The sequence below is a fragment of the Arabidopsis lyrata genome (genome assembly GCF_000004255.2).
Source record: "Arabidopsis lyrata subsp. lyrata unplaced genomic scaffold ARALYscaffold_7, whole genome shotgun sequence".
In the NCBI taxonomy this organism is placed as follows: domain Eukaryota; kingdom Viridiplantae; phylum Streptophyta; class Magnoliopsida; order Brassicales; family Brassicaceae; genus Arabidopsis; species Arabidopsis lyrata.
The window spans coordinates 86224-112017 of NW_003302549.1; the positions used below are offsets into that span (position 1 = coordinate 86224).

A 25794-nucleotide genomic window follows, 5' to 3' on the forward strand; every position below is an offset into this window, starting at 1 on the left:
CTAGTTAAATCGTCATATTTTATATATTGATGATCGAAAAATGAGTGACAAACGAAGCTAATAAGTAAAATGTAGTGTATATGTTGATGAAAGAAGACGACTGGGCACGTCACTCTCTCTTTCTCTCACTCTCCTTCACAGCTTTAAGCAAGACGCTACCATATAATAAAAGTAGGAAACAGAGTTAGCCAAAAAAGTTTTCCAGGCCCCAAAAAATAAGAAGAAGAGGTTCTCTAGCTCACCTTGTCACTTGTATGCATGAACCACCATGGGCCCTTCCTCCACATTAATCTTACCATTCACAAAAAAACACCCATTTGAGAGCTTTATTAATACCACAAAATTACACTTTTCATTCAACTTGTATTTATAGATATAGATATAGCTCTTTCTCTACCTGCTAAATCCAGCCACCATCCGCAATCCCATGAACATGCTCAGCCCCACCCACACTCCACTTAGCCCCAACCCTGCCGGTGCATACAGCATGAACGCTGATGATATTCCTCCCACCACCATCTGCCACACACACAAATCATTCACTCACCCTATATCTCATCTCTTAACAAGGAGGTCTTCTCTCTCTTACTTACCATCGAGCAAGCCGCGTAGGGGAAGTCAGACATCCCATAGTGCAGCCCATCAAAGATAAACGCTAGCGCTGTTATTGGTTGAGTCGCCGCTACAAACTGAATGCATGTTACGTGAGTATAATGGGAAAAGCTCGACCCACTTTATGTAATTACATCACTCACCAATACACCCTTTCTCACAATCCGCAGAACTTCAGGGTCTTTGGAAAACAAACCAGCTATTGAACTGAAAGACATCCCCAACACAACAGCAAGTGCAATCCCTGTCACCACTCCTATCTGTACAACACCAAACACGTTACAACCCTCTATCTCTATAACAAGAGATCAATTAGCATCCCCAACAAGTGAATATGAACTGCGAAAAGGGAAGTTGGCTCAGACCTTCAGAACAAAAGTAGTAACCTCTTTCACACCTTCAAAGTCTCTTTTGGATGCAGAACTCGCGATCAAGGCCTGATCAACAAAACACGAGGCTTAATTACATCTCTCGACTATCTCAGTGGTTTTAGTCCCATTTACTACAAAACAGTTGAAGAAAGCTATAGCCAAAACCTCTAGGTATGAAAACCAAGCTGAGAATCTAATACCTGTCCAGATGAAGCTAGTGCATCAGTAAGCAGAGATACCGCCAACCACACTTGCATGCATATCTGATGTGCTGCCATTGCGAAAACTCCCTGACGAGCCGCCATTGATGTGGCAACAGTCATGGTCATGAGCACAGACAGAGTCCTTCCAAGAACAAATCCCCCTATAATTCAAGTCAAGGTTTAAAACCTAGATATATCGATACAGTGCTTACATCCATAAATCCCGTAAGTGAGAAACCATTGTCTACATACCTGATTTTAGGTAATCGCCGAACTTTAGTGACCCAATCTTTGGAGGAAGCAGTATAACTCTTTTGTTCAAGAGTATAAGCATCAAAATGGCAACAGTGTACCTATGAAGCAGAGGAAAGGGGTTTAGTACCATCCTACAAGGTTGAGCAAAGGAGGAAAACAGGAAAAGAAGTAAGATCTATAGATACATACTGGGAGATGACACTAGAGATTGCTGCCCCGGCTACACCCATCCTGAACTTGTATATAAACAGAGGGAATAGAAATACAGCCAGAAAATTACCAATGCCTGCATAATGGAAATTAGGGAACGAATGGAAACCAAGAACTACAAAGATACTTGAATGTTCTTGGACTATGTCACAAGATCTCAAAGAATGCTAACCTAAACAGTAGACTGGAGTTTTTGTATCCTTGAATCCACGAAAAATGCCTTGAAGAGCTAAAGAAACCACATAAGCAGGAGCACCAAGCGCCCTAAGGACAAGAAACTGCCGGGCTGGGATGAACATTTCTGACATCTGGGTGTCAGGTAAAAAAGACAGAAAACATGCATTCCTCAGCATAGATTACTCACGAAATTTCCTAAGACATAAAGACAATACGCTCTCTCTGGACCGAACTTACAGATTGTACACCCATTAACCTTAGAAAGGGTCCAGATGCCAAAGACAAAGCCAGTGCCTCGAAGATGCCAATTCCAATGGCTAACACTAGCGCTGTTGACACTGAAGATAACTGTTTCCTTTCTGGTAAAGCTTGAGAAGGTATGTCACTATGACAATCTTCTGTAAATCCATTGAAAGAGATATAAGGCTGGGGAAAATTGAGAAGAGAAAAAAGCTATTATATACGTTTACCTGAGGCTAGACCTTCAGCGGCAATCTTTGCAATATCTTCAGCGACAAAAGAGGTGGCAACGCTGAGGAGTGGAATGTTGAAGAGCTTTGATATGGTATTGAAGATGGACATGGAAACGCCAGCGGAACCCAACTCTACAGATCCTGCAGATTGGAAAGAAGGGGAGTCCTTAGAACTCTGGAAACAACATCTTTGATGGTGAAATAACTGTAGAGAAGCAAAGGGAAAATACCGAGCCTTCCGATGTATGCAGTCTCCATGAGTAGCGTCAAAGGATCTATAGCTTGGCCAGCAATGGCTGGAAGAGAAAGCATCACGAGTTCTCGTTTGATATCGACAGGACGTGGTTCAGCAGAGTGAAGCCCATGAACCAACCTAGCAAGGACGGAGATCATGAAAGCATTACATAGGCAAGAAAGGCATAGAAACATGGCCAAGTGTATCAAAGGGATAACGCAACACCTCAATAGCCTTACGGGAGTTTGTCCAGTGAGCGGCAAGAGTGGTCTTCTTCCCCCAACTTGACAACACCGCAATCAGGGTTAGTCTGGCTCTTCCGGCGAGTAACGAAAGGATACATAGGGGTTGGATTGGTGTGGAGGGAGCATTTTTTATTGATCCGAGTTATAGGTAGAAAAGTCCCTTGCTGGATATTCGGTTTGGCCAACCTAGAGTTCCTCCTATTCGCAAATGGCAGCGAAACTTGCTGCCCACCAACAACTACTCTACTGGACTCCATCACACACAAACACAAACACTGCCAAAACGAAACTTAACTAGTTCGTCTATAATTAGAATCAGTTAGGACTCGGAGGGGAATATGATGACCTAAAATCCGGTTCTTTCAATTGGATGAGTGTGGGAGAGAAAAGGAACGAAACGAAACGACGGTGAAAGAAACTAGTTTCGCAAACGATATAGAAAACCGAGAAGAAGACGATACTGGTAAAGGAGAAGAAACGATTCAAAATCCAAACTTTGTCGGGGAAGCAGGCAGGCAGAGAGAGAGGGTTCAATCAGGGGTTAACCGTTGCAGGGAGAGAGGCGGTTTTTGTCTGGAGAAGACGATGGTAGATGGGCCTTTTGCTTCTCTATAAAATTAAGCCCATTAAAGCCCACTGATAACAGTAACAGTATCTTCTTTTCTTTTCTTTTTTTGTATTTCCGTCTCAAAGCAGTTTTTTTATTTTTGGCTGCCAAAGTTGTGTGTGAGTCCCTCCCATGACTTCCTTCAACAAGGCTTTTTTAGATAATAAAATGATTCAAATATTGTATGCATCATTTTTATTCAAAACCAAAGAAGACTTGTTCTTCTCTCCGCTTTTATCCTTACATGTCATCACGTTTTTGATATGTTCTGCTATTGACTCGAAACACATCTTTCTAATATTAGCTTTTTTGTTTGACTTCATTTTTTGCAGAACGATCGAAAAACCTTTTCATAAATCCCCCCCATTCATTTCTTAGACGAGTTGGCGTTTCAAATCCCCAATCTTTAATCGGATATATATGTTTGTTTTTGGAACTGAGAAACAAAAAAAATTAAGACGATTTCAATTCTAGATAATAATCTAAACAGCTAATTATCATTTGGCAAATAGGTAACAATAATATAACTACATATGAGAGAGAGAGAGAGCAAGAGATTCGCTGTGGTTGCTTTAGGCATGAGAATTAAGTGATTTAAGAAAAGAAAAAAAAACCCAAACTCAGTTTTCTTTTTTTCTTTTTAAAAAAAATTGTGTGCACTTGTTTGTTTGAGATTAGTTTGGAGTTTGTCCATAGTTTCTCGGCAACCAACTTCTCCTCTGCCTTAACGTCATCGAGAAATGGCGTCGTCTTCTTCTTCCTCCGCCTCCTCCTTTTGCACTCTCTCCTTCCCATTTCTCCTGTTTTCTTCCTATTCTTTGTAGCCTATCGTCCTCCTTCCTTCATTATTTTTGTTGTGTCTGCGTCGTTCTACAATTAATTAATGGCCTCTTTGAAGTTGAAGAAAAGGGATAATGGCGCTGAACCCGACAAGAAAAAGTTGGTCATCGCAGGAATTCGCCACCAGTTACTGCTTCTCCTTCGCCGCCGTCACCGTCTATTTCCGCTGGTATCTGCCGTCTCCGGCTGTATCCTCCTCATCCTCTTCTCATTCTCGGCCCTTTCTCCTCCTCCATTGATCCATCACAACAATCAAGTGGCCGTGGAACCCAATCCAGATCCAACCACCACTCCATTTCGTGTACGTAAACCCTTTTTGTTTCATTGGGGTTTTACGTAAACTTTCCAGATTCTTTAAGACCTCATTCATGGTCATTAATGCGTGTCTCAGGAAAATGGTGGAAGGTCGGATCGCCAGTTATGGAGCTCGAGATTGTCCAACTTCTACTATGCCTGCAGCAATGCAACTGACACCTTTCAAGGTAAAGATTTGATCCTTTTGCATGCGCGACAAGGACTCCTCTCTTTATATATATCAATTGATTTCGTATATTTTTATTGACATTGTGGCAGTTACTGATAAGACAAGGCAAACCAATCGGTATTTACTTATCGCGACAAGCGGAGGTTTAAACCAGCAACGGACAGGGGTGAGTTCCTTGTGAACCATATATGGGCGTGTATTCAGGCGGTTTCTTTCTGATCTATTTCTTCTACTGCAGATCATAGATGCTGTAGTTGCCGCATACATTCTAAACGCCACTCTTGTGGTCCCTAAACTTGACCAGAAGTCCTACTGGAAGGACACCAGGTCCCTGCCCTGTCCCTCTCTGTTCTGTTCCCTTTTTGAATTTGTTGGTAATTCTAACACAGGTTTTTTTTTTTTTTTTTGTGGTACGCAGCAACTTTGAGGATATATTTGATGTTGATTGGTTCATTTCACATCTCTCTAAAGACGTGAAGATCATCAAGGAGCTTCCTAAAGAAGAGCAGTCAAGAATATCCACCAGCCTACAGTCAATGCGTGTCCCAAGGAAATGCACACCTTCTTGCTACTTGCAGCGTGTTTTGCCCATTCTTAATAAGAAACATGTCAGTTATCCTCCTCCAAAATATGTGTATCATGATGTATATTCCTACAACAAGTAGGCTCATCTTCTGCAATATTCTAATGGTTGCAGGTTGTACAACTCTCCAAATTCGATTACAGGCTGTCCAACAATCTTGATACAGAGCTCCAGAAACTGCGTTGTAGAGTGAACTACCATGCGGTGAGATATACAGAGTCTATCAACAGGATGGGCCAATTGTTGGTTGACCGGATGAGAAAAAAGGCCAAATATTTCGTTGCCCTTCATCTCAGGTACACACATACATATATCTCACTAATAACATTTTCGAAGTGTATGGCTCATCAGTGTGCATGTTGGTTCCTAGGTTCGAACCTGATATGCTGGCCTTCTCCGGGTGCTATTACGGCGGTGGTCAAAAAGAGAGACTCGAACTCGGAGCTATGAGAAGAAGGTGGAAAACGTTACATGTGAGAGAATAGCATGCTTGCTTAATTTGAATACCATAAATGTAGGTCCAGTATCAACTCTTCTTAATTAACTCTATTAATTATTGGGGTTGTTGCAATGTGCAGGCGGCAAACCCTGAAAAGGTACGGCGGCACGGGAGATGTCTCCTGACGCCAGAGGAGATTGGTCTGATGCTCAGAGGCTTAGGTTTTGGGAAAGAGGTTCACTTGTACGTTGCATCAGGCGAGGTATACGGAGGGGAGGTTACATTGGCACCGTTAAGAGCTCTGTTTCCAAATCTCCATACAAAAGAGACACTGACCTCCAAGAAAGAACTGGCTCCGTTTGCAAACTTCTCATCACGCATGGCTGCTCTTGACTTCATTGTCTGTGATAAGAGCGACGCATTTGTCACCAACAACAACGGCAACATGGCTAGAATCTTAGCTGGGAGAAGGTATAACTGTGTCTCTTATCCTCACTTTTTCACTCTCTTCTCTAATGCACATGCATGTGTGTTTGCAGGAGATACTTGGGGCACAAAGTGACCATCCGTCCAAACGCCAAAAAACTCTACGAGCTCTTCAAAAATAGACACAACATGACATGGGATGATTTCTCATCCAAGGTCCGAAGATACCAGACGGGTTTCATGGGGGAACCAGATGAAATGAAACCAGGAGAGGGCGAGTTCCATGAGAACCCAGCCTCCTGCATTTGTCGAACCTCTGAAGCAAGAGTCGTGAAAAAAAAAGCAAAACATGTAAATGAGGATGACTCATCGGAGTACTCAGACATTGGCAATGTCCCCATAGCTAGTGGAAGCGATTTGGATCACTCACAAGTTGATGAAGAGATCTTCTGAGACTAAGCTCATGTTTTTCTATGCACGAATCAGCATTGTTTGCCAATAGATAAATTCTTCTTTTTAAAAAAAAAAATGTAATGTCATTTTAAGTCGCAAGGTTACAGATAGAAAGAATGGTGTACATATATATAGACCTTTTGTACATACACATGCATATATCCCTTTACATTCTTAGCTCTCTTCATTCTTATGGAATCGTCAGATTATGCATTCCCGTTGATTCTTCCTCTCGTCAAATAAACAAGTCTGTTACGTACGCATACATAGAGAGAAAGTAGAGAGTTGGAGTGAGTCAGTTCCAGGTGTGATCGTCGCATGGATCACAACCTTCCTGAGCAATGTCGGTGATCTGAACGCCGGCGTCATAGGTCATCCCAGCTTCCCAGTTAGCTGGAAGGACCCTCTGCGACCAGACCATTTTGCCGTCGTAGCCTGCGGTCACCACGAACCTGAACTGCAGAGCTCCGGTTGGTACTTTGTCAGTAACCCACACGGCTCCGTGGCTTCTGGTCATGTAACTCCAGTGTGACGAACCAACGTGAGCAATGTCAATGGCTACCACTTCGGTTTGGCCTCCTTGGTACAAGAGCTTTATCGCCAAGTAGTTTGGATTTATACTTGACTCTTCAACTCTCACGTTCATCTTCTTGTTCCCGTAATCGCAAGGAACTCTGTTTCATTTTCAATTATTCTTATTACTACTTGAAGGAAAATGAGAAGAAAAGCTAGCATATATCATAGATAGTAAGAGTTCTTTTGGGAATCGAACCTCCTGTATTCAATGTCGACAAGGCCTTCTTTGAGAAGATCTCTGTCGGAGCCAACAACAGGCTTGGCCATGGCCCTAAAGGCTCTGCTGCTAAGGATAAGATCGGTTTGGTTGCTCTTGTTCAGGTCTGTGAGCATCACCGTTGTTCCTTTGCTGCTGCAAAGGGTCGGGTTCGTACATCTGACCTGGAAGCAAGCTCCGCAGCCGGAGCCGTCTTTGTAGATGGAAGGCAGAGCCGCGGCAATGTGTCCGGCGAAGAAACCCGTAGCCATAGAGCCATAGGCACAAGCTCCGGCTGAATTAAAGAAAAAACCCGTAAGTACAAATTAAAAGATGAGAAAAGAGACACAAAAGAGTGAAGTAATGAAAGGAGATGGAAAGCTTACAGGAGAGAGCAGAGGCGGAGGAGAAATAAGCAGCCTTAGAACGGTGAAGACATCGGTCGCAGGCGGCTGCAGATGAGGAGAAGAGGAAGACGACTGAGAGGAGGAAGAGAAAGCCTTCCATTTTCTTGAAGAAACCAACAAAACAATACTATTATTAATGGGGGATGCGACGAAAAGTGAGGAGAGGAAGGAGAGAGTGAATGAACCCCATTATATAATACTAGTAGTGAAGAATGAAGAATGAAGAATGAAGAAGAAGCGAATGGGTTCCAGCTCAGCATCACAGCACACGTCACGTCGTAGATAGAAGCAGCTGGCATGGCACAAGAGTAGGCGTGTTCATTATTTATTGACTTGAGAGTTGAGAGTTGAGAGTTTGAGAGTTGAGAGTAGTGCGTGTGTAATAACTAAACTAATCTCTAGCCTATAGTATTAATTACCATTATGGTATCATCATCATTCAAAGTGAAAAGAAAAAAAGGTAGTGTGAAAGAGAGATACCACCACATTACCCAATAGCAATAGTCTAGGGTGGATGACGTGGCTGTGCACCGACTCTCTGCATCACAGCTGGGCCTTGTACTTACATGTTCATGTCGGTCGGTCTCCTTTTTTTTTACGCACCCCTTCTTTACCCCCACGCCCTTAACCAATCAAAACCGTCAAGGCACAAACATACTATATTACCCTTTTATTGTTTTAGGATAGTACAAATTTTCTAATTTCTGCCAACCAAACCACTTCTCTCCTCATTTTAAGTGATTCTATCTAGCTACTTGTAATTCTTATTAATCATTCATGGGACATGTCAAAAGTTTCTGTTAAAATGTTGATTTCAGTCAATGAGATCTTCAATATTCAACAGATTGGTGACCAAGAAACATCCATGTGAGAACGACTCTGTCACATCTACGGCATTCATTACTACATGTGAAGATATCTTCATACTTCTCCCTCTCCTACCTTTTTTTTTTTTTTGGTTCATTGTCGGGGCTATACAAATTATAAGATTATGATTTGATCGTTTAAGATTCTATATCAACACTCGTGTCTTCTTGAGCTTAGTGCTAAATGGGATTTCGTTTAGGCTAATGTCTAGATGAAGAAGTGTGTATATTTTTTATTCCTCTTCTTTTCCAAGTGGTGGGGCTGAAAAGAAGTCCAATGAGGTGAGCAGCATGACTAAAACCAAAACCATCAAGTTTAACCCAATCTTAGCCCTCGTAAGCCCATCGTCTGTTTCGGCCCATTTGTAGTTAGCAGCAAGCTTATTTTTCTAATAATTAATGTCCAAACAATTTAAACAGTCCTTTTGCTCTCTTTATTGGATAACGTGGACCGTCCACACACCGACCATCCATTGGTCGGCGAAAAGCAGAGTATTCGGACATGTACTATGTTTTTTTATTTCACTTTCCGAGAAAAACAAACCTTGTTCCGATCAAAGTTGGTCCTTAAAATATAGACTTGTTAGTACAATTTGCCGGCAACACCTTGGCTAAACGCGAGACTAGTTAGTGTTAATTACTATGGAATTAACTTGTAATTAAAATAAGCAGAAAATAAAAGCTAGATCGAGCTACTATAAATACAGTGTCGCAGGGGTTTTGTGTAACTCATCAGTCCTCACATCTAGCAAAGAAAAGTGAGTCTTGAATACTAGTTTGCGTTTTCCTAAAAGATGGCGGATCATCCTCGTTCTAGTGAGCAGCAAGAAGCTGATGTTGCAGCTTCCAAAGGCTGTGGGATGTTTGACTTTCTCAAGAAGAAACCCGAAGATGTACATTCTTCCGAGAATGCCGGTGTAACCAAGGAGCCCAAGGAAGAGGAGAAGCCTTCTCTCGCTGAAAGACTCCACCTTTCTGACAGCTCTGTAAGCTTAATTATATATATACTATTGTTCTTAAGTAAAACTCTTATGGATGAGAAATGTTAATAACACGGATGTGATATATGTATGCAGTCAAGTGATGAGGAAGCGGGTGAAAATGGGGAAAAGAAGGAGAAGGAGAATAAGAAGAAGAACAAGAAGGAAGTTGTTGCAGCTCAATGTGAAACAGAGGAGAAGCTTCCTGCGGGTAGAGGTCATGAGGATGGGAAGGAGAAAGGGTTTATGGAGAAGATGAAGGATAAGCTTCCCGGAGGTCACCATGGAAAGCCTGAAGCTGAAGCTCATAATGACAAGGGCAAGGAGAAAGGGTTTATGGAGAAGATCAAAGAGAAGCTTCCTGGTCATACCAATGATGAGACGAAGAAGGAAACGTAGTTATAGGAAGACCCTTTTTTTAACCTTCGCTTTCACCACTTATTACTTTTTCATCTTCTTGTATCGTTGTCCACGTCGTTATATGTCATGCCAATTTTCGAATTGAAAACTCTTGAATCTTAAATTTTTAACTCTTAATGAAAAAAAAAACTAAAAGCGGCATCCATCCAATACCCAATAAACATATACATGCTTTGTGAGCAAGAAACGGTGGGCCTGCTTAGTTGTATACGTTTGGGCTGGCTAAAAAGGGCCGCAAAAGGCCCATTTAAGATATCACGGAAAATAATAGGAAAAGGGAAGGATGGCAAGAAGGAGCAGAGACACGGAGAGTCTGTGTATGAAGTGAAGGGAAAAGGAGAGAGAGAGAGAGAGACGTCTCCTCTCACGGGAAGAAGACAGCCTGTGACTTTCTCTTTTTGTGGTTCCAGCTGTTTTCATATCATTTCTCACTCAAGTTGACCGTTGAAATTTGTGTTAAATGGAAAATATGTGTGTTACGTAAGAATAGATGATGCTAAATCTAAAACTAAGAATCCTGCGCCGCCAAGCCAATGCGAAAGAAAGCAGAATTTTCATCAAGAGAATACTACGCGTTTAAGTACTCTCTTGCAATTTCTTGTTTGTCCGTTTCTTTCTCCAATAATCAACTCTTCTTCTTTGTTATTGATTATATATTTTGTGGACTGTATTACTATTATTTTCTACTTCCAGCATATATACATACATTGCTTCATCATAACGTGTTCAATCAATATTTATCGTCTGCGCTGACTATTTGTGCCAAGATAAAACTACTCTATTTATTTCACCCAAAAAAAAAACAGATCAAATAAAATAAAACGTGACTCTAATTTACTACATAAACAGGAGGATGTATACAATGCAACCCCTTTCTAGCCAGTAATAATTATTTAAAAAAAAAAAAAAAAAAAACTATGCAACATGCAGCATATCTCAAGCCCCACCGGATTGCAATTTTCTTTCAATAAAATAATAACAACCCCCAAAGGACAAAATAATGGGCTTTGCTTGGTTTGATATATACATTTAATTAGTAGGTGGGGACATGCTCTTATTATATTACAGGTTGAAATAAAAACACGGAATTAGCTGATTGGAAAAGCTTCCCCCCTCTTTGGACTTTAAATACGCCACCAGAGTCTTTTGTTCCGTTACTACAAAACAAACTTCAAGCTTTCTCTTCTTCTTGTCAAAGCGAGTATGGGCTGGTGGCTACATGGCGCCGTTTGGACGATGATGATGGCCATATCCACCATTTCTTTTGTTCAAGCTGATGATCCCTACCGTTTTTTCGACTGGAGGGTCACTTACGGCAACATTTCTCCACTTGGCATTCCTCAAAGGGTATCTTTTCTTTTCCTCAACCTCAACAAAATGGCGGACAGCTTCTTCTGTTTTGTTTGACCGATGATCATGCTTTACATTTTATCCATACACGCAGGGAATCCTGATTAACGGACAATATCCTGGACCCGATATTTACTCTGTCACCAACGACAATTTGATCATCAATGTTCACAACGATCTTGACGAGCCCTTTCTCTTATCTTGGTAAGTCCTCTTCCCCCTTCTTTACCACTTTCTTTTATTCATTAGTTTCCACTTTTCTTAACCAATTTTTACCGCCCATTCATTAATATTTAGGTTAAACCGTATTATCTCAATCTGTTTTTTTTTTTTTTTTTCTTTGAATGTTATATATTTCTTCTTTATATGGATTTGAAAGACAATGCATATATTTACACCCCCTAAAAAACTGCGTATGGATAATTAACGACCTTGTATCACCAAGTCCCGTTTCACTTGACTTATATTATAAGAAAGATTGGAGTTTGGTATAATTGGCATGATGAAGCCAACTTGCATGCTCTAGTGCCGTTTCTTCACAATCTTGTTAGCTATTATTGGTGGACACGTCACGTTTTCATGTTGATTTATATAATATCAATATCAATGAATTAACAAAATACAAAATGCATGGTTAATGAAGGAACGGAGTGCAACTGAGGAAGAATTCTTACCAAGATGGAGTGTATGGGACGACTTGTCCAATACCACCGGGCAAAAATTACACTTATGCCATCCAAGTCAAAGACCAGATCGGTAGTTTCTTCTACTTCCCTTCCCTAGCCGTTCACAAAGCCGCCGGTGGTTTTGGCGGTTTCCGTATCCTCAGCCGCCCTCGCATCCCCGTCCCTTTCCCTGAACCCGCTGGAGATTTCACCTTCCTCATTGGTGATTGGTTTGAGCATGACCACAAGGTACTTTTTTCTTGATTAACTAATTATGTTCCATTTAGCACTTGTCGTTGTTATACAAGGACCATAATTAAATGCACATTATTCAGGCTTTGAAGGCAATTTTGGATAGAGGACACAAGCTACCTTTGCCTGAAGGGGTTTTGATCAATGGCCAAGGAGTCAGTTACATTTCTTCACTCACAGTCCACAAAGGTTCATCTTAAAAACACTCAAGTACATAAATACTTTAGATACGAAGAAGAGCATTATCATATTATCTCATCTTTTTTTTGTTGTTGTGGAACAATTATTAGGTAAAACATACAGATTTAGAATATCGAATGTAGGGCTTCAAAACACACTGAATTTTAGAATCCAAGGTCATCAGATGAAGCTCGTCGAGGTTGAGGGAACCCATACAATACAGTCCATGTATACCTCTCTCGACATTCACGTTGGACAGTCTTACTCCGTCTTGGTCACCATGGACCAGCCTGACCAAGACTATGACATTGTCGTCTCCACAAAATTTGTCGCCAAAAAACTCTTGGTCTCATCCACTATCCACTACTCCAACTCAAGACATAGCCGCCACTCATCGTCTGCTAATTCTGTCCATGCTGAGCAACCTGCCGATGAACTAGATTGGTCTATCAAACAAGCCCGGTCCATTAGAACCAATCTAACCGCGTCTGGGCCAAGGCCTAACCCTCAGGGCTCGTACCACTATGGTCGAATCAAGATTTCTAGGACTTTAATATTGGAAAGCTCAGCGGCACAAGTGAGGAGGAAGCAACGCTACGCCATAAATGGAGTGTCGTTTGTAGCTGCAGATACTCCGCTAAAGCTTGCGGATTACTTCAAGATCAAAGGCGTTTTCAAAGTTGGAAGCATCCCTGACAAGCCGAGAAGAGGGGGAGGGATGAGAATGGAGACGTCAGTGATGGGAGCACACCACAGAGACTTCCTTGAAATCATATTTCAAAACCGCGAGAAGATTGTCCAAAGTTACCACCTCGATGGATATAGTTTTTGGGTTGTCGGGTGAGAATAATGAAGGGTTAGCTATATATATATATATATATATCACCCTAGCTTTGTAATAGTAATAATGCATTGCATCTGATGTTTGTGAGTATTTTCCACAGGATGGATAGAGGAACATGGTCGCAAGCGAGTAGACGAGAGTATAATCTCAGGGATGCTATTTCTCGCTCCACCACTCAGGTACAAATAGTTTCTCCATATATCTTACCAAAATTTATATATCAAAACTGGAATGTCTTGTAACCAAAAAAAAAAAAAAAAAAAAAAAAGTTAAACAAGTTTTTGGTTGTTATAGGTATATCCAGAATCTTGGACAGCCGTATATGTGGCACTGGACAATGTGGGGATGTGGAATCTAAGGAGTGAATATTGGGCGAGGCAATACTTAGGCCAACAATTCTACCTCCAAGTTTATTCTCAAACACACTCTCTTAGAGATGAATATCTTTTGCCTAAGAATGCTTTGTTGTGTGGCCGAGCCTCCAATAAACACACTCCCTTTACCACTCCTTAATGACTCTATTAATTCATACCAGTCGTGGATGAATTATATAGGAATATATATGTTGAGTTCTTTATTCTTTATATTTCGATAGCGAGATATATGTTGCACAATTATTAATCTACTACATAAATTGTAATGTACACCCAAATTTGATGAAAATTTTACTGTTTTGTAATTGTTATGGCCGACTTACATACAATAATCGATTGTCTAATACTACAAAAATAGTAAATGTTTGGATTTTTTTTATTATTATTATTTGTTTATTTTATTGAAGACAAACATACAGTATGTAGCTTTTCTAACATAATAGTGTTTCTAGACAATGGTTGAAGTTAACTTTTTTGGATAATTACATTTGTAGGCAATGTTTTCATATGAATTAACCAAGTAATTTTACCATATTCATTAGCACGAGATATACTACTCTTGTTTTATATTAGAGACATTCAGTCTAAATAGTTCAGTTTGATGAAATAGAATAAATTACAAAAACTCATACTTATATAACTTATTTAGAAAAACTTTAATTTCGAATAAACAGACTTTAAAAGATAAAATAAAAAACTTCAAATTATTCATCCAGCGGTAGACGTTGAATGCTCTATTGGTATTCAATTTGGGAAAAGTTTTCGTTGACCTTGAAATTTACAAATTAAAAGGCTGTCAATCGAATGAAAAGCATGGCAATGGAAAAGATTTTCTACTAATACAAACATTTGTTTGGAAGGTTAAAAGGCTTTGAAGAAAAAAAGGGGTGAAGTCAAACTAACTAATTTAAGCAATGCATGTGAATCAACGCCATTCCATAGCATATTCTAGTGATCAGTGACATTAATATACAAATAGATAAACCCAAATTCAAAGGGCATTAAATTAGTTTTACGTTAATGAACTGAATTAAGAGTAATCAACGGCGTTGGGTGAAAAAGAAAAGTCGAGAACAGCGGAATACAACAAGTAAGCGAACGCAATCTAGACCGTACGTACGTACGATGGGAATACTTTAATGACGCCAGAATACAGTGTTTAGATCAGGCGAATAGGTACAAGACACGTGGCGTAAAATCACGAGGTAAGAGCAACGTAGTTGAGGCCGGTGGTACGAGAGAGAGAGAGTGATGATCCATCCGACAAGGAATGGAATGCTTCTAGTCCACACAATGTCAGCCTTTCTTAATTTTCTCGGCCGCTTCGAGATTCGAAAAGATCCAACGGTTGATATAACAAATGACAACGGCCGTGGGATATAATTTTAATATCGCCGTTAAATGTGACGAACGTGAGTTAACGGTGGATCTGTTACCAAAGCTCATACCCGTCCCAAACGGAAGAGGATAACGGCGTGAGTAGAAAAAAAGAGCGAGTGTGAGTGATGAAAAGAAAGGAAAGGAGTCTTTTTTATTTTTTTTATTTTTTTTTAATATCTCTCATCTCTCATCTCTGCTTTGCTTTTTATCAAACAAGCTCGCATCATCATCACATCCACTTCCTTCTTCTTCCTTTCTCTTTGCCCAAATGTGGATTCTTTGAGCCGTTATTAGATCTCTGCCGCCTACCTACAATAATGGGGAGCTTATCTTCTGAGGAAGACGACCAAGTCTCTTCCGAGAGATGCGGAAGCTACAGTCCCAGCGCCGACATTAGCGAGTCTGAGAGTTCCACCAGCTTCGACGGCGAGGGACCCTCTAGCTCCATCCCTTCTTCCCCCCGGCTTGTCGCTGGGAGAGGCTTTTACTTCCCGCCGCCAGTTATGCTTCCGGTGATCGGCGGCAAAGATGTGCTCTGGGATGACAAACACTCAGACAACAACGATTTCTCCGGTACTGTATATAACTTTCTAAGTTTAACAACGACTACTAGGATTCGATTTATTATTAGAATTTTTTTGGTATTTTGGGTTTCAGAAATTGAGATGATGAAGGAGAGATTTGCGAAGCTACTTCTCGGAGAAGACATGTCAGGAGGAGGTAAAGGTGTTTGTACGGCGCTTGCTATCTCCAACGCCATCACCAATCTCTCTGGTATATTCATCTTTTTATCATAGAGTAGGGCTTTCTCGTTTTCCTAGTTATATTTTAATCAGGCTAGTTTCCACCAGCGACTGTGTTCGGCGAGCTATGGAGGCTTGAGCCTCTTGCTCCTCAGAAGAAGGCTATGTGGCGTAGAGAACTTGAATGGCTCCTCTGTGTTAGCGATTCTATCGTTGAGCTCATTCCTTCCCTTCAGCACTTCCCCGGAGGCGGCACTTATGAGATCATGGAGACCCGTCCACGTTCTGATCTCTATGCCAATCTCCCTGCTCTCAAGAAGCTCGATGCTATGTTGATCGATATGCTTGACGCTTTCTCCGATACCGAGTTCTGGTATACTGATCGCGGCATTGTTCTTGGAGAATGTGACAAGGATTCTTACAATTCCCCAGCTTCCGTTAGGCAGGAGGACAAGTGGTGGCTGCCTTGCCCTAAGGTTCCGCCTAACGGTTTGTCAGAAGAGTCCAGGAAGAAACTGCAGCAGTGTCGGGACTTTGCTAACCAGATTCTCAAGGCTGCATTGGCAATTAACAGCGGTGTGCTCGCCGAAATGGAGATTCCCGACCCTTACTTGGAGACTTTGCCCAAGGTATGGGCCTTCTTGAGCTCAAGGATGAGCTTTTTCCATTGCTGCTCGAGCATACATTGTTTTACCATTAGTGGTTTTATGTGATTAGCTCATTGAGGTCTGATTTAATTCTTAATGTAGAGCGGGAAGGAATGTCTTGGAGAGATCATCTACCAGTACTTAACTGCAAACAAGTTCTCTCCCGAATGCCTCCTAGACTGTCTTGATCTCTCATCGGAGCATCAGACTCTTGAAATCGCCAACCGGATTGAGGCGGCTGTGTACGTTTGGAGACAGAAGAATGGGAGGAGGCACAAGAAGCAGGCGAAACTAAAGCTGTCTTCATGGGGTGGCAAGGTTAAAGGCCTTGTTAGTGACACCGAAAGAAATGATTTCCTAGTGCAGAGAGCCGAGACCCTCTTGCAGAGTCTTAGGATCCGTTTTCCGGGACTTCCCCAGACAACGCTGGACATGAACAAGATTCAGTACAACAAGGTACAATGAGTTAGGAGTGTGCTTTGCTGGTTGCATCATGAAACGATGCTTAGATAATTTTAAAGTTTGTGTGTGTGTTTTTGCAGGATGTAGGGCAATCAATTCTGGAGAGTTACTCGAGGGTGATGGAGAGCATGGCCTTCAACATCACGGCCAGAATAGATGATGTGCTTTATGTTGATGATGCCATGAGAAGATCCATCTCTGTCACGGAATCGCTATCCCTATTCAGCATCAATGGACTCAACGGTCAGAAAGCGTTATCTGTGCAGAGCTCTCCGCATGGTTCACCATTTGCAACGCCTTCCCTAAGTGTAGCATCGAGGAGCCCGAGGAGAGCACCGCCGCTGTATTCAGTGAAGAGGAATGGGACGAGAGAGAAGGGATTAGTGGGGGAAACAGAGAAAGAATGGTCGTATGCGGGGAATCTGAGTTCAAGAAGAGTAACGGGAGTGACGCCGGAAAGAGATTAAGGTTGAAAATAGAAGAATGTAAATCAATGGTTGTAGAGACTGTAGTTGTTTGTTGTTAGTCTGACTACGAAGAGTATTATTATGGTAATAGCAACAAGAATGTTATGTTTTGGGAATGCTGTAAGCAGAAGAGAGAGGAGACACAATTCCTTAGCTCGTTAGCAAGTTTAGACTGATTCTGGTCCAAGTCCTAGAACTGAATGCACATCACATACGTCTCTTAAGTTATTTAATCATGTTCATTAGTATTTAGTATTAATATTAAAGCGACAACTTTTAAGGTTTGTTTTGTATCGGATTAAAGTTGATGTCCAATAATTAATAAAAAAAGTTAGAAAGGGGTTTTCTTGTTATTTTTTACTTTCTTATAAGCAGTCTATCATTAAAAAAAAAAAAAAAAAAAAGAGCAGGGAAGACGAAGAAGAAAAAGTTGGAAGCGAGAGATGGAGCAAAGTAGCGGGAGACTCATCAATCCGGAACAGGCCAACAACGTCTTGGGGAGGCTTGTGGGGAGCATCGTGGAGAAAGGAATATCGGAGAATAAGCCGCCAATCAAGCCGCTTCCCCCAAGACCCTCCCTTCTTTCCTTCCCCGTCGCTCGTCATCGTTCTCACGGACCCGTAAGCCAATCCAATCCTCTAGTGAGCTTTTTAGGTTTCGCAATTTTCATCTTCATTTTGTTAGCTTCTTTTTCGATTTTCTACTCTTGTTATTTATAGTTTGTACTTGGACTCCACAGTTTCATCTACTTGTTCACCGTGCCTGACCTAATGGCTTGTAATTCAGCTTTCTGATTCATCTTATTATACTTTGATTTTGTAGCATTGGGCTCCTGTCGGAAGCAGCATTGCACAACCTAAAGATAACGATGAGGAAGAAGAAGAAGAAGAAGAAGAAGAACGTTTCATGAATGCAGACTCCGTTGCTGCTTTTGCTAAACCGCTTCAAAGAAAGGAGAAGAAAGACATGGATCTCCGGAGGTGGAAAGATATGCTCTCTAGGGATGATCCTGCATCCACACAGGGCCCTCAGCAATCAAGGAGAGTTAAGATCATTGAAACGAGGCCCCTCTCTGTTGCTTCAGCCGATGCGCCCGCTACATCCAGTAACACTTTACTGGCTCAAAAACCTGCCAGGGCATCATACCAGAGAGACATTGTTTCTCCTCCCCTAGCTGTTTCTTCCTCCCCATCCAATGGACTTGGGACTAGACAGGCGTCTTCCTCTCTTGAGAGTGATATTGATGTTGAGAACCATGCAAGGTTGCAGACAATGTCCCCCGAAGAGATTGCTGAGGCACAGGCCGAGTTATTGGACAAGATGGATCCTGCACTACTCTCCATTTTGAAGAAACGAGGTGAGGCAAAATTGAAGAAGCGAAAGCATTCAGTACAGGGGGTTTCCATTACCCATGAGACAGCAAAGAATTCAAGAACTGACGGTCATTTTGTCACTCCTCAAGTGATGCCAATACCAGAAGAAAAAACTGTGCTGCACAAGTCAGCGATAGCCCAAGGATTTGTGTGGGATACATGGACTGAGAGGGTTGAGGCAGCCAGGGACTTGAGATTTTCTTTTGACGGGAATGTTGTTGAGGATGATGTTCTTGTCTCGCCAGCTGAAACTGGTGAGTTGAACAATACAACTGAAACTCATGACAATCTTAGGTTACTTACACTTTGAATGTACAGGTGGAAAGTGGTCTGGCGTTGAATCTGCTGCCGAACGTGACTTCTTGAGAACCGAGGGGGATCCTGGGGCAGCAGGGTACACCATCAAAGAAGCTATTGCTCTTGCACGAAGTGTGGTATGATTGTCACATATTTTAATTTTGGCTTTAGCTGAACAAAACATGTAGGCTGAGACTGTGGTTTTTTCGTTATCACTGCTCATTAATTTGTATGTGTTATTGATATTTCAGATTCCCGGGCAGAGAAGCCTTGCTTTGCATCTGCTTGCATCTGTACTCGACAAAGCTTTGAACAAAATTTGTCAGAGCAGAATAGGCTACACAAGGGAAGGAAAAGATAAAGCCACTGATTGGGAAGGCATCTGGGCATATGCCCTTGGACCGGAACCTGAGCTTGTCTTAGCATTGAGGTAATTTCCTGATGGGTGTAATTTTGAGACTTATTTGCGAAGTTACCACTCATATATCATATATTGTTTGTTCTTATCAATACAAGTTTCTTTTCTTCTTTAGGATGGCTCTTGATGACAACCATGCCTCTGTTGTTCTAGCATGTGTAAAAGTGATTCAGTGTCTACTGAGCTGTTCTCTTAACGAGAACTTCTTTGATATTTTGGAGGTAAAGTTGTTTTTCTCACTCCGAAGAAGTTATAGTCCCCATAGAACTTGATTACATATGTTCAAACTGATAAAATCCATTTCTATTTCCAGAACATGGGACCACACGGGAAGGATATCTTCACGGCCTCGGTGTTCAGGAGTAAGCCGGAAATTGATCTTGGCTTCCTCCGTGGTTGCTACTGGAAGTACAGTGCTAAACCCTCCAATATTGTTCCTTTCCGTGAAGAAATCATGGATGACGGCACAGAAGATACAGATACTATTCAGAAAGATGTTTTTGTAGCCGGACAAGATGTTGCTGCTGGTCTTGTCAGAATGGATATCCTTCCAAGAATTTATCATCTTCTGGAGGTCAGATCACTATCCATGTGTAACTCAGCAAGTAAAATCATTCTTTTTGTGTTGCTTTATCAGTTGTTTAGTTTTCTGGGGTTTTTTTTAATGTTCATGATTTCAGACAGAACCATCAGCAGCGCTTGAGGACAGCATAATCTCTATTACTATTGCGATAGCAAGGCATTCTCCAAAATGCACAACTGCAATCTTGAAGTATCCCAAATTTGTGCAAACAATTGTGAAAAGCTTCAAATTGAACAGAAGAATGGACGTTCTTCCTTCTCAGATCAATTCTGTCCGCCTCTTAAAGGTAATACTGGTCCGCTCATACAAAATTATCTTGGGGCCGTTATATTCATTGTCTTTGATGTTTTTTGTCAGAGCCTGATGATTCAAGTTTGTTAAGCTATCAATCCTCAGAGCTATTGTAACCTTCGTTCTTCTTTCTCTCTTTTTAATTTCACTAAGGTTTTGGCCCGGTATGATCAAAGTACTTGCATGGAATTTGTGAAGAACGGGACTTTCAATGCGGTCACGTGGCATTTGTTTCAGTTCACCTCCTCTCTTGACTCATGGGTGAAGCTAGGGAAGCAGAACTGCAAGCTTTCATCTACTTTGATGGTTGAACAGCTCCGGTTTTGGAAGGTCTGTATCCATAGTGGCTGTTGCGTATCTCGCTTCCCAGAGCTATTCCCAGCTCTGTGTCTGTGGTTGAGTTGTCCATCATTTGAAAAGCTCAGGGAGAAAAATCTCATCAACGAGTTTACTTCTGTGTCAAAGGAGGCCTACCTGGTCCTTGAGGCTTTTGCCGAGACACTTCCTAATATGTACTCACAAAACACTCCACGGAACGAATCTGGGACATGGGACTGGAGTTATGTTAGCCCTATGATTGATTCAGCACTGAGCTGGATAACATTGGCCCCTCAATTACTCGAATGGGAGAAAGGAATCGAAAGTGTCTCTGTATCCACTACTTCTCTGTTGTGGTTGTATTCAGGTGTCATGCGTACAATTTCCAAAGTCCTTGAGAAAATCTCTGCCGAGGGAGAGGAAGAACCTCTACCATGGCTGCCGGAGTTTGTTCCAAAGATTGGCCTTGCCATTATCAAGCACAAGCTTCTTAGTTTTTCTGTTGCAGACGTAAGTAGGCTTGGAAAAGACTCCTCCAGGTGTTCCTCTTTTATGGAATTTTTGTGTTTTCTGAGAGAACGATCTCAAGATGACGAACTAGCATTAGCTTCTGTGAGTTGTCTTCATGGGTTAACACAGACTATCATGTCCATCCAAAATCTGATAGAATCTGCTAGATCGAAGATGAAAACTTCTCATGATGAAAGTATTTCCACTAGAGATGAATCTGTGCTTGCAAAAGGAATACTGGCAGAGTCTCTGGCTGACCTAACATCTGTGTCGAGCTCTTTTAGAGATTCTGTTTCATCAGAATGGCCCATCGTGCAATCCATTGAGCTACATAAACGAGGCGGATTAGCTCCCGGCGTTGGACTTGGTTGGGGAGCTAGCGGTGGTGGGTTTTGGTCAAACAGAGTTCTGTTGGCACAGGCCGATGCCGGTCTTCTGAGTCTCTTTCTTAACATCTCTCTGATGGACTCGCAGGATGATCTGGGATCTGTTGGCTTAATGGATAAAATGAACTCCGCTTTAGCTATGTGCTTGATTGCAGGGCCAAGGGATTATTTACTCGTGGAAAGAGCCTTTGAATATGTCCTTAGACCGCATGCTTTAGAGCACCTGGCCTGCTGTATCAAGTCAAACAAAAAAAACATATCGTTTGAATGGGAATGCAGCGAAGGGGACTATCATCGTATGAGCAGTATACTTGCTTCTCACTTCAGACATAGATGGTTACAGCCAAAGGGAAAATCAAAAGCCGAGAAAGGGGTCAGTGGGGTAAGGAAGGGCACAGTTGGTCTGGAGACTATTCATGAGGACGGTGAAATGCCAAATTGTTCAACTCAGTATAAACAATCAGACTCCTCGACCATAGAGTGGGCTCACCAGAGAATGCCCCTACCTCCACACTGGTTTCTCAGCGCCATCTCAGCAGTTCACAGTGGGAAAACCTCAACAGGGCCACCAGAATCCACGGAGTTGCTTGAAGTTGCAAAAGCTGGAGTTTTCTTTCTTGCAGGACTTGAGTCATCGTCTGGTTTTGGATCGCTTCCGTCTCCTGTTGTGAATGTGCCGTTGGTTTGGAAGTTTCACGCTTTGTCTACCGTATTGCTTGTTGGAATGGACATCATCGAAGACAAGAACACTAGGAACTTGTACAATTTTCTGCAGGAGCTCTATGGGCAGTATCTTGATGAAGCGAGACTAAATCACCGTGACATTGAGCTCCTGAGGTTCAAGTCAGAGATTCACGAGAACTACTCTACTTTTATGGAGATGGTCGTGGAGCAGTATGCTGCGGTGTCATATGGTGATGTAGTATATGGGCGGCAGGTCTCGATTTACCTGCATCAATGTGTGGAACACCCTGTTCGGCTTTCGGCATGGACGGTGCTCTCCAATGCCCGTGTTCTCGAGCTTCTACCGAGTCTAGACAAGTGCTTGGGAGAAGCGGATGGTTACCTTGAACCGGTTGAGGTAATTTGGAAAAAAAAAAAAAAAAGGGTTGATAGTGTTATATAATGACATCTTGAGTATCGACTAAGATAAAAATGGTGAATTGATTTGCAGGAAAATGAGGCCGTCATTGAGGCCTATCTGAAGTCATGGACTTGTGGAGCATTGGACAGAGCAGCGACGCGTGGATCAATAGCCTACACGCTGGTTGTGCATCACTTTTCATCATTAGTCTTGTGCAACCAAGCCAAGGATAAAGTATCCCTGCGGAATAAGATTGTTAAGACTCTTGTCAGAGATTTATCCAGAAAGAGGCATCGTGAGGTAACTCGAAAAATCCCTAATCTCTTGTGGTTGTGGATCTGAGGACTAAGGATGATAATGAAATGTGGATAAATATAATAGGGGATGATGCTAGATCTCCTGAGGTATAGTAAAGGGTCGGAGAACGCCATGGAAGAAGAGAAAAGAATGGAGGTGTGGAAAGAGTGTTGCGAAGGGAACTCGACCCTCCTCTCGGAACTGGAGAAGCTCAAATTGGCCGCACTCTGTGGAAGAAGGTGAAAACCTGAGAGAATGAGAGGAAAGAAAGTTTTGTTTTCTTTGTGTGTTTTGAGTGAGGTTCGCTGTGTAATTAAAAACGATCTTCTTATTCTCTTCTGTTTTGATGGGTTTGATTTTCCAAATGCTGACTCAAGTTCAGTGACTGACATTTGAAAGCGACGTGTCTGTCGTAGAAATCAATCATATATTGGCACCAGACACACTTTTCACTATCAAAAGTTTGTCTGAACCCATTCTTAATTTGAAGACATTATTATTATTATATATTATCTCAAAGAGTATAGATTAGATCATCCTCCTCCTCAGAGGCGATGTTGTTTAGTGGTGGTTCAGTATTAATAATGCCCAGCAGCTTCTGCTCTCCCCTCACTCTTCTTCCTATGAAACTCTCTCCCGCAGCAATTCGATCCTCATCCTCTTCCGCCGGGTCGTCGTCGAATTTCGATCTGAGGACGTATTGGACGACTCTGATCACCGAGATCAACCAGAAGCTGGATGAGGCCATACCGGTCAAGCACCCTGCCGGGATCTACGAGGCTATGAGATACTCTGTCCTCGCACAAGGCGCCAAGCGTGCCTCTCCTGTTATGTGTGTGGCGGCCTGCGAGCTCTTCGGTGGCGATCGCCTCGCCGCTTTCCCCACCGCCTGTGCCCTAGAAATGGTGACATTCCACTCTCTCTCTCTCTTTCCTTGTAATCTCAAATTGAATCTAATAATATTGGAATGACACAATCAGGTCCACGCGGCTTCGTTGATACACGACGACCTCCCCTGTATGGACGACGATCCTGTGCGCAGAGGAAAGCCATCTAACCACACTGTCTACGGCTCTGGCATAGCCCTTCTCGCCGGTGACGCCCTCTTCCCTCTCGGCTTCCACCACATTGTCTCCCACACGCCCCCTGAACTTGTTCCTCGAGCCACCATCCTCAGAGTCATCGCTGAGATTGCCCGCACCGTCGGCTCCACTGGTATGGCTGCAGGCCAGTACGTGGACCTTGAAGGAGGCCCCTTTCCTCCTTCCTTTGTTCAGGAGAAGAAATTCGGAGCCATGGGGGAATGCTCCGCCGTGTGCGGAGGCCTCTTGGGCGGTGCCACTGAGGACGAGCTCGAGAGTCTCAGAAGGTACGGGAGAGCCGTCGGGATGCTCTATCAGGCAGTGGATGACATCACCGAGGAGAAGAACAATGGAGCAGGGAAGGCAATGGAGATGGCTGAAGAGCTCAAGGAGAAGGCCAAGAAGGAGCTTCAAGTGTTTGACAACAAGTATGGAGGAGGAGACACACTTGTTCCTCTCTACACCTTCGTTGACTACGCTGCTCATCGACATTTTCTTCTTCCCCTCTGAATTTTGGGCCTCTCTTTTCCATATGGGCCTTTCACCCTTCTAATGGACCCTTGTGTGTTTTTTTAGCCCATAGCTTCTTGGTCATTTTCGCTACATGTCATTATCATTTACTTGCATACTAAAACCAAGTTAATTTATAGCAATCTATACTATGTATTTATTTATTTTGACCAAAATAGCGAAATTTTAAACTAGTTGAATTGTTTATTGCTTGAATATCACACCCAAACAGAAAAAAAAAAATGCTTAAACAAGTTAAAAAGGACGTTTCATGCCAGTACATTTCCTCCAAGATAATTGCGAATGTGACCATTAGTATAGTTCTAAATCAAGACCTAAGCCAAGTCTATGTTTTTAAAAACTCTTTCCACTATTAATCGTTGACCATCTTATCCAATTATATATCTACATAATTTGAATTTGCTACACTATATACCTCCACGTTTAATATTTTTCTTTCAAACAAAAAATAAATATCGTCAGTCTCTTTCATTCGGATTTCGGATTATCATCACACTTAATTTTCCTAATATACGAGGATTGAATAATCCGAGTTTGCGTGCAAAACATGTTTATTGGACTAAATGAATTATATTTTGCCAATATATATTTGAGTTGCTTACTTTTTCATGATATTATTTCTGAACTTATCTACCTAATGTTTGCAGAAACTAGCTAATACCATATATATATATTTATATATCAACATGCTGAATTATATTATTGTTTAAAGTGGGACTGATGCAGCACATCTTAATTTGTTATTCTTTTGAACAAACAAGTTTTATCAGCTTTTTCTGTTCGTGTTCTATCGGATTTTTTCGACAGCTAATATTTTGCTCTTTTACCGCTTCATTAGCTTTAGTTGAATAAGCAGCTGATAGCTGAATTACGTCAAATGATAGTTTTATATGTTAGAAATTTAATTAATTTGATTAAGAGCACTAAAAATGGTGTAGGCTTACAGCTATATTGGATTTGGGACAATGGAAACCATCAGAAATTGATGTCCCGATTCAATGAATCTGTGAAACTCTTTTATACATTTGTTTAAATTTTCATAATCAATCAATGGATCGAGTAATAATACTAACTGCTAAACTACATATATAATTAAGTCTGCCTCATGCATGATAACTTTTATAAAGTGTTTCTCTAAAATTGGCCGTATCTGTTAGCATGATCCTTGAACGTCGGTGTGTGTGTCAATGGGTCATTAGGGT

The 25794-nt window shown here is 41.8% G+C and overlaps 9 protein-coding genes across 10 annotated transcripts; 6 read left to right on the forward strand and 3 right to left on the reverse strand.

The window, feature by feature from the left end:
- Position 1: 1 nt before the first annotated feature.
- LOC9304916 (protein DETOXIFICATION 45, chloroplastic) lies at positions 2–3363 on the reverse strand. The gene is made up of 15 exons (XM_021017208.1): positions 3109–3363; positions 2776–3077; positions 2532–2674; positions 2299–2442; positions 2066–2226; positions 1824–1959; positions 1631–1727; positions 1439–1539; positions 1184–1347; positions 978–1049; positions 756–872; positions 594–689; positions 398–519; positions 243–291; positions 2–155 (listed from the first exon to the last, which is right to left on the reverse strand). The coding sequence occupies exons 2-15, from the start codon at positions 3036–3038 to the stop codon at positions 144–146; spliced, it is 1677 nt and encodes a 558-aa protein (XP_020872867.1). The 5' UTR covers positions 3039–3077; positions 3109–3363; the 3' UTR covers positions 2–143.
- Positions 3364–3576: 213 nt separating this feature from the next.
- On the forward strand, positions 3577–6786 carry LOC9304917 (uncharacterized protein At1g04910). Its single transcript, XM_021017209.1, has 9 exons — positions 3577–4529; positions 4620–4710; positions 4802–4878; positions 4951–5039; positions 5131–5320; positions 5410–5591; positions 5666–5768; positions 5874–6205; positions 6274–6786. The coding sequence occupies exons 1-9, from the start codon at positions 4272–4274 to the stop codon at positions 6611–6613; spliced, it is 1662 nt and encodes a 553-aa protein (XP_020872868.1). The 5' UTR covers positions 3577–4271; the 3' UTR covers positions 6614–6786.
- On the reverse strand, positions 6681–7966 carry LOC9302868 (expansin-like A2). Its single transcript, XM_021017213.1, has 3 exons — positions 7772–7966; positions 7386–7680; positions 6681–7287 (listed from the first exon to the last, which is right to left on the reverse strand). The coding sequence occupies exons 1-3, from the start codon at positions 7890–7892 to the stop codon at positions 6909–6911; spliced, it is 795 nt and encodes a 264-aa protein (XP_020872872.1). The 5' UTR covers positions 7893–7966; the 3' UTR covers positions 6681–6908.
- Positions 7967–7994: 28 nt separating this feature from the next.
- On the reverse strand, positions 7995–9128 carry LOC110226086. The gene is given in 3 exon segments (XM_021016666.1): positions 7995–8952; positions 8955–9047; positions 9111–9128. Coding segments are annotated over 3 exon segments (204 nt in total). The 3' UTR covers positions 7995–8859.
- On the forward strand, positions 9122–10161 carry LOC9304918 (phosphoprotein ECPP44). Its single transcript, XM_021017214.1, has 2 exons — positions 9122–9644; positions 9735–10161. The coding sequence occupies exons 1-2, from the start codon at positions 9453–9455 to the stop codon at positions 10035–10037; spliced, it is 495 nt and encodes a 164-aa protein (XP_020872873.1). The 5' UTR covers positions 9122–9452; the 3' UTR covers positions 10038–10161.
- Positions 10162–10274: 113 nt separating this feature from the next.
- Positions 10275–14028, forward strand: LOC9302869 (L-ascorbate oxidase homolog). 2 transcript variants are annotated; one of them, XM_021017211.1, is made up of 8 exons: positions 10275–10615; positions 11323–11405; positions 11503–11612; positions 12052–12322; positions 12409–12514; positions 12616–13345; positions 13450–13528; positions 13644–14028. In XM_021017211.1, exons 1-8 carry the CDS (start codon positions 10549–10551, stop codon positions 13860–13862), a joined length of 1665 nt encoding a protein of 554 aa, XP_020872870.1. In that variant the 5' UTR covers positions 10275–10548; the 3' UTR covers positions 13863–14028. The 2 variants fall into 2 exon arrangements, with proteins under 2 accessions (XP_020872870.1, XP_020872869.1); XM_021017210.1 differs by lacking the exon at positions 10275–10615 and having other exon boundaries at positions 10995–11405.
- Positions 14029–15175: 1147 nt separating this feature from the next.
- LOC9302870 (rop guanine nucleotide exchange factor 1) lies at positions 15176–17609 on the forward strand. The gene is made up of 5 exons (XM_021019301.1): positions 15176–15676; positions 15761–15877; positions 15955–16475; positions 16596–16949; positions 17036–17609. The coding sequence occupies exons 1-5, from the start codon at positions 15229–15231 to the stop codon at positions 17420–17422; spliced, it is 1827 nt and encodes a 608-aa protein (XP_020874960.1). The 5' UTR covers positions 15176–15228; the 3' UTR covers positions 17423–17609.
- Positions 17610–17815: 206 nt separating this feature from the next.
- LOC9302871 (transcriptional elongation regulator MINIYO) lies at positions 17816–23434 on the forward strand. Its single transcript, XM_021019300.1, has 10 exons — positions 17816–18042; positions 18245–19049; positions 19114–19229; positions 19344–19522; positions 19626–19731; positions 19824–20084; positions 20191–20379; positions 20538–22679; positions 22773–22982; positions 23064–23434. Exons 1-10 carry the CDS (start codon positions 17866–17868, stop codon positions 23220–23222), a joined length of 4344 nt encoding a protein of 1447 aa, XP_020874959.1. The 5' UTR covers positions 17816–17865; the 3' UTR covers positions 23223–23434.
- Positions 23435–23492: 58 nt separating this feature from the next.
- LOC9302872 (heterodimeric geranylgeranyl pyrophosphate synthase small subunit, chloroplastic) lies at positions 23493–24762 on the forward strand. The gene is made up of 2 exons (XM_002866753.2): positions 23493–23884; positions 23960–24762. Exons 1-2 carry the CDS (start codon positions 23534–23536, stop codon positions 24569–24571), a joined length of 963 nt encoding a protein of 320 aa, XP_002866799.2. The 5' UTR covers positions 23493–23533; the 3' UTR covers positions 24572–24762.
- The last annotated feature ends 1032 nt before the right edge of the window (positions 24763–25794 follow it).

Bases quoted from the DNA above. Each gene is read 5' to 3' on its own strand.
- LOC9302869 (XM_021017211.1), top strand. From the start codon at position 10,549: ATGATGCTAAATCTAAAACTAAGAATCCTGCGCCGCCAAGCCAATGCG. The intron at 12,323-12,408 runs GTACTTTTTTCT...CACATTATTCAG, and splicing joins GGTTTGAGCATGACCACAAG to GCTTTGAAGGCAATTTTGGA. The intron at 13,346-13,449 runs GTGAGAATAATG...TATTTTCCACAG, and splicing joins TATAGTTTTTGGGTTGTCGG to GATGGATAGAGGAACATGGT.
- LOC9304916 (XM_021017208.1), bottom strand. From the start codon at position 3,038: ATGGAGTCCAGTAGAGTAGTTGTTGGTGGGCAGCAAGTTTCGCTGCCA. The intron at 1,960-2,065 runs GTAAGTTCGGTC...CCTGACACCCAG, and splicing joins GGTTAATGGGTGTACAATCT to ATGTCAGAAATGTTCATCCC. The intron at 1,348-1,438 runs GTATGTAGACAA...CTTGAATTATAG, and splicing joins CGGCGATTACCTAAAATCAG to GGGGATTTGTTCTTGGAAGG.
- LOC9302871 (XM_021019300.1), top strand. From the start codon at position 17,866: ATGGAGCAAAGTAGCGGGAGACTCATCAATCCGGAACAGGCCAACAAC. The intron at 18,043-18,244 runs GTAAGCCAATCC...TTGATTTTGTAG, and splicing joins GTCATCGTTCTCACGGACCC to CATTGGGCTCCTGTCGGAAG. The intron at 19,523-19,625 runs GTAATTTCCTGA...TTTCTTCTTTAG, and splicing joins GAGCTTGTCTTAGCATTGAG to GATGGCTCTTGATGACAACC.
- LOC9304917 (XM_021017209.1), top strand. From the start codon at position 4,272: ATGGCCTCTTTGAAGTTGAAGAAAAGGGATAATGGCGCTGAACCCGAC. The intron at 4,530-4,619 runs GTACGTAAACCC...TGCGTGTCTCAG, and splicing joins CAACCACCACTCCATTTCGT to GAAAATGGTGGAAGGTCGGA. The intron at 4,711-4,801 runs GTAAAGATTTGA...ACATTGTGGCAG, and splicing joins TGCAACTGACACCTTTCAAG to TTACTGATAAGACAAGGCAA.
- LOC9302868 (XM_021017213.1), bottom strand. From the start codon at position 7,892: ATGGAAGGCTTTCTCTTCCTCCTCTCAGTCGTCTTCCTCTTCTCCTCA. The intron at 7,681-7,771 runs GTAAGCTTTCCA...TCTTTAATTCAG, and splicing joins CTCCGCCTCTGCTCTCTCCT to CCGGAGCTTGTGCCTATGGC. The intron at 7,288-7,385 runs GTTCGATTCCCA...AAAATGAAACAG, and splicing joins GTCGACATTGAATACAGGAG to AGTTCCTTGCGATTACGGGA.
- LOC9302872 (XM_002866753.2), top strand. From the start codon at position 23,534: ATGTTGTTTAGTGGTGGTTCAGTATTAATAATGCCCAGCAGCTTCTGC. The intron at 23,885-23,959 runs GTGACATTCCAC...TGACACAATCAG, and splicing joins CCGCCTGTGCCCTAGAAATG to GTCCACGCGGCTTCGTTGAT.
- LOC9302870 (XM_021019301.1), top strand. From the start codon at position 15,229: ATGAAAAGAAAGGAAAGGAGTCTTTTTTATTTTTTTTATTTTTTTTTA. The intron at 15,677-15,760 runs GTACTGTATATA...TTTGGGTTTCAG, and splicing joins AGACAACAACGATTTCTCCG to AAATTGAGATGATGAAGGAG. The intron at 16,950-17,035 runs GTACAATGAGTT...GTGTTTTTGCAG, and splicing joins ACAAGATTCAGTACAACAAG to GATGTAGGGCAATCAATTCT.
- LOC9304918 (XM_021017214.1), top strand. From the start codon at position 9,453: ATGGCGGATCATCCTCGTTCTAGTGAGCAGCAAGAAGCTGATGTTGCA. The intron at 9,645-9,734 runs GTAAGCTTAATT...ATATGTATGCAG, and splicing joins TCCACCTTTCTGACAGCTCT to TCAAGTGATGAGGAAGCGGG.